Here is a 10,258-nt window from a genome sequence, read left to right as displayed (position 1 = left end):
CGAAAAAGATTTTACAAATAAATTTATGCAAGATTCCTTTTCCAGCACAAATTGCGCTAGGAAACCAAACAAGGCCATCATGACTTGCATGCATGTTGGTGTTGCACGTACTTTCCTGCTGTTTGACAAAACTACCATTCGGATCCAATTATACGGCATGTGCGTGGATTATAATTTGATGGACAAATGTCGTGAACGCGATCCGGGAATGGATTAACCTTGTTCATCAGGGAACTCTGGGGGAGGTAAAGCCGCTTCAGCAGTTTGGACTTTGGACGTCGCATGTTGGCTACGGCGGATTCGGTTGGCCGTTTCAGTTTGGGCTCGGCCGGCCGGCCGGGCGGGCGGCGGCCCGCGCGCGTCACGCCTGATTCGATCAGGAACCGTCCGTGACGCGCGCGACGACGGGCGTGTTCAGGAACCAACCAACCCGCGTTTCTTCCTCCCGTCCAGCGGCCGGCCGGTGTCGCGAAACTTCTGTTCGGTGCGCTTGCGTCGCATCACCGTAGCATCACGGTCCATTCATGCAAGCGGTGGGTGCCTGTGTATAAGGTCCGTGTCAGTGAAAATTTCATGAAGAATTTCATGATAGTAAATATTATTAATTTTGCTAACGTAGCATGAAAAGGGAAAGATAGAGTTTTATGGAATACGAGGAGAGTTTCGTCACCATAAAACTCATTTGGCACGATTTCTCTAATTTACAGTCTAGATATCTGTGTCCATGAAACTCTCACTGAGACTAAATTTCATGGATACAGATACGTAGACTGAGAACTAGGTAATCGTGCCAGATGAGTTTTATGGTGATAAAACTCTCCTCACAACCCATAAAACTCCATCTTTCTCTCTCCTTACCACACCAACAAAATCAATGATATTTAATGTCATAAAACTCTCCATAAAATTTCCATTGAGACTGACATAACTCCCTTCAGATGGTCATTTAGCCTGATTGAACTGCCGTTTTGCACGATAATTGTAGAATACGTACTGGAGAGAGGAACACTGCCTCCTGCAGTCCAGCTATAGGCTCAAGGGATAGGGATAGACCATTGACCAAACGGTCCAACCTTTGGTGTTATAGTACATAGTATAAGGGAAACCGTCGCCCTCTGCCATTGCGTCCGATAATGGTCAACGCTCAACAGTGCCTTCCTACAACCTGCCTCGTTTCAACCAGGTATTTTGAGCAAGATACACAGTACCACAACAGTGAACATCGATTCCACTCACTCCCTTCCTAGTCTCTCTCCCCAAGCGTACCACTTGTTCCCCTGTTGTAACGTCCCGCCTACCCGAGACCGGGCTCGCTTACATCTGGCTGCTTTCTAGGACATAGGATGTCCTCACAGATCAACACTAGTCTTTTTCTGCACACTTTGTCCTCACTCGTGCGCACCCGGGAAGAACTTCCCAGTCAGTCACCCATCCCAAAATTTCTCCGGGCCAAGCACGCTTAACCTCGGAGTTCTTTGGAGACCGACTTCCGGAAAAAAAGTTGCAACTTGTTGGTATGAGTATCCTATTAAATCCTGGACCGGGGTGTCACATACTCACCCCCTTAAGAGACCGACGTCCTCGTCGGTCAATCCCAAGCCAGGAACGTCCTCTCTTGATCACGCCCCGTACGTCCAGTGCCAGCAGCCCATGTGCCACGTCCGTACGTCCAGTGCCAACGATCCCAGTGCTACGTCCGTGCGTCCAGTGCCAACGGCGCATCTCAGATGCCCGCGCACTGACCCGCCACGCGCCCGTGCACATGCCGGTAGCATCTGCGCCCCCATGCGCCCGTGCTCATGCCTCCGCACTTACGTCTGTACGTGCCCGTGAAACCGCGAGAGTGGGCTCTGATACCATTCTATAACGTCCCGCCTCCCCGAGATCGGGCCCGCTTACATCTGGCTGCTTTCTAGGACATAGACTGCCCTCACAGACCAACACTAGTCTTTTCTGCACACTTTGTCCTCACTCGTGCGCACCCGGAAAAAGCTTCCCGATCAGTCACCCATCCCCAAATTTCTCCGGGCCAAGCACACTTAACCTCGGAGTCCTTTGGAGACCGGCTTCCGAAAAAAAAATTGCAACTTGTTGGTATGAGTATCCTATTAATCCTATTAAATCCTGGACCGGGGTGTCACATACTCACCCCCTTAAGAGACCGATGTCCTCGTCGGTCAATCCCAAGCTAGGAACGTCCTCTTTTGGCCACGTCCCGTACGTCCAGTGCCAGCAGCCCATTTGCCACGTCCATACGTCCAGTGCATCCAGTGCCAACGGCGCATCCCAGATGCCCGCGCACTGACCCGCCACGCGCCCGTGCACATGCCGGTGGCATCTGCGCCCTCATGCGCCCGTGCTCATGCCTCCGCACTTACGTCTGTACGTGCCCGTGAAACCGCGAGAGTGGGCTCTGATACCATTCTATAACGTCCCGCCTCCCCGAGGCCGGGCCCGCTTACATCTGGCTGCTTTCTAGGACATAGACTGCCCTCACAGACCAACACTAGTCTTTTCTACACACTTTGTCCTCACTCGTGCGCACCCGAAAACCCTCGTGCGCACCCGGAAAAAGCTTACCGGTCAGTCACCCATCCCCAAATTTCTCCGGGCCAAACACGCTTAACCTCGGAGTTCTTTGGAAAACGGCTTCCGGAATAGAAATTACAACTTGTTGGTATAAATATCTTATTAATCCTATTAAGTCCTGGGCCGGAGTGTCACACGTATGATGTCGCCATTCCTAGCCGGTCATCACATGGCATACGGCTGATATCATTATCGTCTATCAAACAATTCATCCTGCATCACAATCAAATCATGATACCGGAGCATCACCCCCAATGCCCATCTCCCCTATCCAAACCGGATGCGGATCAAGCACACACCGACACCATACGGCGGCCTCATCGCTACATCCAACTTGCCAACCTCTAGCCCTGCGGCTGCAGTTACTGCAGCACTGATAGACCTGACCTTCTGCGCATGCACACCAGCAAGGCAGCTGCGAGCCTGCGAAGCCCCATTCTACCACCCAATCATTCAGGAAGCATCTGGCCAAACCCCAACACGACACCAATAACAGACTAGCCACAGAGCAGCCTAATTATAATAATTGGAAGGTAGACAACGGCAGCAGTTCAGAATTCAGATGGACAGATGCACGCAAAGTTAGCTACACGCCCTTCACAGGACAGAACAACTTGTCCCAGGCAGACACACTCAGAAGTAATCTTTTTTCACTCTTTGGGTAGTTTACATAATTGGAGTGTCTGACACTGTACACAATATGAGCCACTTGAAGCTTTAGAGGTTTGGGGGTAAACAAATGATGCTTGGAGAGACAGCGTGTTACTCAATACACAGCATTCAGACAAGTCGTAACACACAATTACTGGACAGAGAGATGCGAGCCAACCTACCTGGAAGCAGGCTTAATGAGCAAGCTTGAAGTAGAGTATGATGAGGATGGCCAGAACCAGAGTCGAGATGATTCCCCCAATGATCCACTTGTTCCTGTCCATCCTCTTTGACATTGCTGCCAGGATCTTCTTGCTCTTGCCAATGTTATCATCAACACCATGCAACTATCAACAGAAGGACATCAATCTCATTAATCAACACAAACAGGGAAGTTGTATCACCAATAAAAAAATGCATATTAACATACCAATCGAGGGGATCATGCTGCAAGTATTTTTAGTTAAACACAAATTTGTACTAAAATTTTAGATTATGCACGGAACTCATTCATACTGCGAAAGTATATCTTTACTCGAGACACAGGAGACCTGCATATCAATACGTGACACAGGAGACCTGCATATCAATACGTAACATTAAGACGAAGAAAGGGGTCTAGAAACTCAAGAGACAACATGCAGGTTTGTGGACCTGTATCACACCCCACATCCATACTGCTACACTCACTATTAACAGGAAACATGAACAAAAACTTGACCAGCTCTGATATTCATTTCAACAAGGAACAGGTGTGTTGCATGCATTTTATACTAAAAGGGATGTCACAATTCCTCTTTACATTGAAGAGAACAAAGTTTTGAAATCTTCTATCCTTATCTATAAAATAAGAAATCCATTGAAGAGAACAAAGTTTTGAAATCTTCCATCCTGATCTATAAAATAAGAAATCAAGCGTACACAGTCCTTGCACCTTTGAGACTAAGGATCTTTCCCCTTTAAATTCAATCACCATACCTTTGTCATCCATATAAAAATGTAGAGATATCACATGATTCAGAACAATTAATAAGTGCATGCTCACCCTCACAGGATGGACTAATCTACCCATGAGTTCCAGAAAATATAGCTCCACAGTCTACATTCCTGAAGAAGTACAATCTAACCTATAACATGTGCACAGAAGTACTAGACAAAGTCTAAATTCCTTCCGCACAATCTAATCTCTACTATTCTGTAGCAATCGAGATTATGTATCCACATGGAGTGATGAGATAGAACTACTTAGGACATGGATGAAACAGAATTCTACTCTGAACAGTCAAAAAAATATGAATGATTAATTGTTTGGGAGACATATTCAGAGCTAGTACGCCTGATAGAATATTTGATGGGCTAGATCAAAGACACAGGAGAACTGTGTGTCATTACATTATAGGGAGAAAAAAGAAGGGTCCACAACAACACATAGATCTTTCAAACAAAAGAAGGAAAAAAACCCGCACTCAACCGCAACAGCACAGATCACTAAAATTCATTAGCAAACCACAGAATCAAAAACCAGTTGATAACTAACATTTGGTTTTCACAAGATATCCTGCACAAAGCAAAATCCAAAGTGAATTGCTATGAGTAAAGACAAGATAGAGTAAATCGGTCCAATGAACCAAACTAGTAGTGTTGTGATGCATGTTTTGTTAGTACGAATTACTGCATCTGTTCAACCTGTAAAGTCAGAAAACAACAACCAAAATTGGTAGAACTGTTAAGAAAGGACACATACAGTGGTATGAGCATGTAGTAGCGACTGTCGTTGTTGGTGAAGGTCCTGAAGAATTGATACACCAAGTTCTTCTGTCTCCAACATAGTTCTTCGGCTCTCTTTAATTCTGTCAGTGGACTGATTCAGTCTTTCAGTTGTCATCATCAATCGTCCCCTCTGATCAGTAGACACCTGAGACATGCAACAATCCTCTGTGATCAGTATACACCTCAGCGTAACCAAGATAGATCCAACATGAATGCAGAGGCAGCATTCCTATTGTATAGTCAACTCTAGGAATAACTAATGTAGGTAATTGAATCACTTCCCTAGGTACTAAACAGCATTATAAAACAACTATTGAATTTATACATTATACTGCTGTATTTTTCTCGAACACGCAGGAAAAAATTTATACTACTTTATTACTTGAGGAACATTTCTGTGTGAATAGATATTGACAAGTAAAATGCAATTGGACAATAGTATGCCCGTATGATTATGTGGTTTACTTCTGTCAGACTAAATAAGTATGCTCTAGTGATAATAACAGAAAAAACATCTACATGTAAAGGCTCTTTTTTAGAACTGCAACAGTTATGTCTTATTTAGTGACCAACAGAACATTACAGCTATATAGGATGTGACCAAGGATTTCTTGATTGTATCATAATTTCCACCTCTTTCATTCATCCAATACTAATACAAAGGTGATTACAAAATTAGCAAGCTTAAGGGATGCACATTTAGTGAAGGGGCGTATAGAGGTCAACGTGCTCAACCATCTGGATGCCAATCAGTGGTTTTGTACAAGGTACGGTATTAAGAATCAAAATCTAAAAATTTATATGAGGACTGAAAAGGTAAAACTATGTGATATATCCTTCTAAGTTCCAACTTCCAACCTGTAGCACGATATTTCCCATAAAACAAAAGTTTGTAATCATGCCAGCTGAACATATACAGATTAGGAAAGCCAACAAGCCATAGATTAAATCTTGAATGTCAGATACGGATGGGAACATATACAAACATGCTGGCAGGATCCTACCACAGAGCCATAACGGGGATGTTAAAGAAAGAAAAGCCCTAAATGTAATGTTGCAAGTTAGCTGGATTATCAACATGCATTTATGTTCTAACTACAGGACCTAACAGAGCCAGTAATTGAATTACCATTTGACAACAAGATTAAGCTGTAATCTAAAAGCATTTATGTTCCTAGTTCAGATATCTCGTTGCTATATTATTAGTGCACAATGTTACAAGCAAAATACAGCTGAATAGCAGACTGTATAAATGAACAAGGCCCAGACTCATTTCCAAAACGAATTGAAGTCCAATCCGTCACCATCAATCATGTATATAGCCTATAGGGATACCAATACATATGGTGAAACAACAATTCTCAATGATCATTTCAGCATCTACCAAGTCACCTGGTATCAAATACAACATCAAAATTTAAAAGCATGAATGCAGATTATTATCAGCTCCTTACTAACTCACAAACAGCGGACCAAACACAACTTTGCTCCGATGCAGTCTATAATAAACGCCCTGATGTACTAGTGTTAAGCTATTGATAGGAGTCCAGGAGCTCACTGCAAGAGTGTCAGCCATGCCAGCCTCAAGGAGCTCCTCCCGGGTAGCCTGCCTAGCATTGGGCGCTGATATCCTCTTGAGCTCGCTCTTGACATTGTTGAGGTCAGATTTATACTCCCTCAACTTCGCAAGAAAACCAGCCTTCACACTCGGCTGCAGGCTCCTCGCCTCCAGGTCCATCTTCCGAATCTGCGAACGCATAGAACAAAAACATAAACTACTGTCTCCCCAACCTCCCAAACCCAGACAAAAGCACATAAAATGTCTTACAGCCCTTGTACACAACTCCCTCAAATTCCCAAAACGGCACCGATTTCCACTTTTATGTTTCTAATTTTGTACCACCCCCAATTCAATTGCTCCCCCACAGCAGAAATGAGGGCGCCATAATCGTATATCTAGCCAAGGGGATCCCAGAACAGAATGCGTTGCGGCATCTTTTTTCTTTTTCTTTTTCTTTTTTCAGAGGGAAGGCTGCAGAGGAGCCTCCCGGAGTCCCGGTGCCAGTGCCGTTGCGGCATCTATTTACCAGCGATTCAGCTTCCTCCACGCCGGACTGGATCTCGGACAGCTTCTGCTTCTTCTTCTCTGCGGAGATTCCACCGAATCAGCAAAACAATCAACAAAAGCGGGGGTTCCCCAACGGAATCAAGGCGGGGGGGGGGGGGGGGGGGGTCAGATTAAACAGGGGAAGCTTGCTTTACCTCCATCGAGGGCAGAGGCGGCGGTGCACTTGCGGGAGAGGGAGGCCGAGGCCTCGCAGTACTGCCTCTCGTAGCCCTCGAACACCTCGCTCATGGCTGCTGCTCGCGGCACGCCTCGATCTCCTTCCTCGACCCGCGCCCTCCAAATCCCGCGGCCAAATCACTGCGGAGACACAATCCAACAGTATCGACTCGGCGGCGTCGGATCGAGTGGACGCCGGAGGCGAATTTGACGGGGACCGCGATCCGCGTGGCTGGGCGTGGGGAAATTGGGAGGTGGCTTCGACTTGTTTGATCGGGTCAGGAGGATTGGGGCAGACGGATACGAGAGGGATTAGCACATTTGCGCTGTTTGTTCTAGAGACTGCGTGGTGGGCCCGTAAGGTTAGTGGTTGTCGCGGGCTTAAGCAAGCGGCCGACGGTAGTTGCGGGGGACGCAGATTCGGGGACATGCGTGTGGCATGTCACGGCTTGACATTCAGGCCATCTGGGGCGTTGAACAAGGATCCGACAGCTCGTGATCATCCAACCGCGACATCCCGTTTTGACGCTGACTGGCATCCAAAACCCGTCCGCCGCACCTCCGTTTTCACCCCGCTCGAGCCCAAATTGACCCGTTCCGGCACCCCGCTCGCCCCTGCCCCCAGCTCGCGCGAGCGCCAGGCCAGAGACGCCGCCACGTCGCTGGGAGGCAGGTCGCGGCCGCGGGAGGACGCCGGGCCTATCATCCTGCCGCACTTGGGGAGCCGCGCGAGCGGGGAGGAGGACCGTCGGCGCACTCGCCACGACCGGAGACGAGGCGCATGGAGGCCGCGGGCAGAGAGGCTGCGGATCGTCGCCGCCGAGAGTGGAGCTGACGGGTGGCCACCGCAATTGGACCTGACCGGGGGGGGGGGGGGGGGGGGGGGGTCGAGGCTTGCGCAGCATCAGTTGTCTAACTGAACCATTCGATAGCTTCTGTTTTACTACGTTGTACCAATTGCAGTGAGCCCGTGGAGTATTCTGTATGCTCCAAAGATTTGTAAAGCATTGTGTCGTGGTGCTGCAAACCACAGTCGGGTGGCGGAAGGCACCCGCCCTAGTCCAGAGGGTGTATACTCAGGGGGTAGCTAGTCTTAGATCGGTCTCACTCAAGAACACGAGGAACACAGCAGGATTTAGAGTGGTTCGGGCCGCCGGAGCGTAATACCCTACGTCCACTGTGTGTTGTATTGCCTTCCCACGAGAGTGAGAAGGTTGCGAGAGCTTGAGTCAGTCTGGATTGTGGAGATCGTCCTGTGCACAGTGGGCACCTCCCTTTTATATCTCAAGGGGGTGCGTACACGGCTGTTGGATCCCCGACAGGTGGGTCCAACGATGCAATATAAAATAACGGATTGTTCATACATTATGGCGTTGCAGGCAAAGGAGATCTCTCTCTTGGATTCCCTCGCCTGCTCCCGGAGCCCTCCGTCCATCATGTCTTGGCGCTGTCTTGTCGAGACGGAGCCTGACGTAGCTAGTAGCATCGCCTGCCACGTAGCTGAACGGCTGTGTAGGGAGCGGCGTAGGTGGCATGATGGAAAAGTGCCGTGCCGTCGTATCCATTTAACGCGGCAGACGGGCTCTGCGCGGGCGCGGCTCAGGCGGCTGTACTGTGCTCCTTGGTAATACGCGGCGCGCAGCGGGGCCTGACAAAAGGCTGTCTTGTGTACCGCGGCGGCAGAGCACGCCTTGTCCATCGCATTAAATGCGGTAGGTGGGCGAGTCTTCCTGCGGAAGACTCGCGCACGATCCCACGTCTCCGGGACACGTGGCGGCTCCGGACCCCTACACGGTGAGGGGAGTCCGGACGGGCGCAGGAGGTCCCGGACCCCTCTGGGGGGTCCGAGGCCTCGGCGGTCAGCTCGGAGCTTCCCTTCCGTGGAGACACGTGGCGTCACCGGACCCATCCTCAGGCGGGGAACGGTCCGGGGCCGTTGGCCTGGTGAGGGAAAAGCCTGGCTTGTGGGGCCTGGCTACTCCGTCTTTCCCGCGCAGCTACGGATAACTACGCGGGTCCTGCCTTGCTGCAGTAAGAGTGGGTATCCCTGTTACAGGGTACCGACAGTGGCCCCCGGGCCCACCTTGGGGGAGGTACGAACCCACAGGTGGGGCCACTTCTGCGATTTGGCTCTATATAGCTTGAAGCTCCTTTCCGCAGGGGTCTTGACCGGCTTTGACCACCCATTGGGTTGGTTGCTGCCTCATCACATCGCAACGGCTTACTGACTCACGATCCCCACGCATAATAGTGGTTCACCTAGTCATGCGCGCGACGCTCGGCATTGTTGTGGCCGTAGTAAACGGAATATTTACCACCGGCGCAGTTCCCGAAAAGCTCGGCCACGCCTGCGATTAATGCGCGCACGTCAGCTCAGCTTCCGCCTCGCTTCACGCGCGCGGGCGGCGGTTCGGATCCCGCCTTTTCACACCTCTGTTGGTTACCCGCTCTCCCTGACAGGTGGGCCTGGGCCCCCTTGCCATGGAATGGGCGGTTAACACTAGGTGCGGACGTCGCCTGGGTTCCAGCGACGGTTCCGGGGCGCGCCGGTTGAGTCAGGCTTTATAATGGGGTGTACCGCATTCCGCGGTTACTTTCCCGCATTCGTCTTCTCCCTTCCAACCTTTGCGCCCCTTTGCCTTCGAGCCCCCTTTGCCCTTTGTTCCCTCGCGCCGGCTGCCTCTCATCTCCACTGAGCAATGGCATCCCTTGTTCACCCCCGCCGATACCAGACCGAGGGAGAGTTGAACACAGTGCGCCGTCTGCTGGGATGGAGCGCTCAGGAGACCGGCTGGGGGGTGCGAGCAGGCTCGGTTCCCCTTGGCAACCTCCGCGCCGAGGAGTTTGTGCTATTCATCTCGCACATCTCCACTGGCGTGGGACTGCCGATTTCTTTGTTCCTGCTGCTGCTGCTGCTGCTGGAAGACTTCGGCCTCCAACTTCAGCATCTGACGCCGCACTCCC

The 10,258-nt window shown here is 49.9% G+C and overlaps 1 protein-coding gene across 1 annotated transcript; it reads right to left on the bottom strand.

The window, feature by feature from the left end:
* Window positions 1-3,123: 3,123 nt before the first annotated feature.
* LOC120707787 (vesicle transport v-SNARE 13-like) lies at window positions 3,124-7,661 on the bottom strand. Its single transcript, XM_039992795.1, has 5 exons — window positions 7,273-7,661; window positions 7,098-7,156; window positions 6,569-6,757; window positions 4,985-5,155; window positions 3,124-3,587 (listed from the first exon to the last, which is right to left on the bottom strand). The coding sequence occupies exons 1-5, from the start codon at window positions 7,364-7,366 to the stop codon at window positions 3,435-3,437; spliced, it is 666 nt and encodes a 221-aa protein (XP_039848729.1). The 5' UTR covers window positions 7,367-7,661; the 3' UTR covers window positions 3,124-3,434.
* Window positions 7,662-10,258: the final 2,597 nt, after the last annotated feature.

This window comes from Panicum virgatum, chromosome 5K (genome assembly GCF_016808335.1).
Source record: "Panicum virgatum strain AP13 chromosome 5K, P.virgatum_v5, whole genome shotgun sequence".
In the NCBI taxonomy this organism is placed as follows: Eukaryota; Viridiplantae; Streptophyta; class Magnoliopsida; order Poales; family Poaceae; genus Panicum; species Panicum virgatum.
Note: the sequence above shows the minus strand (reverse complement) of the source record. Positions and strands in the feature narration are given on the sequence as shown.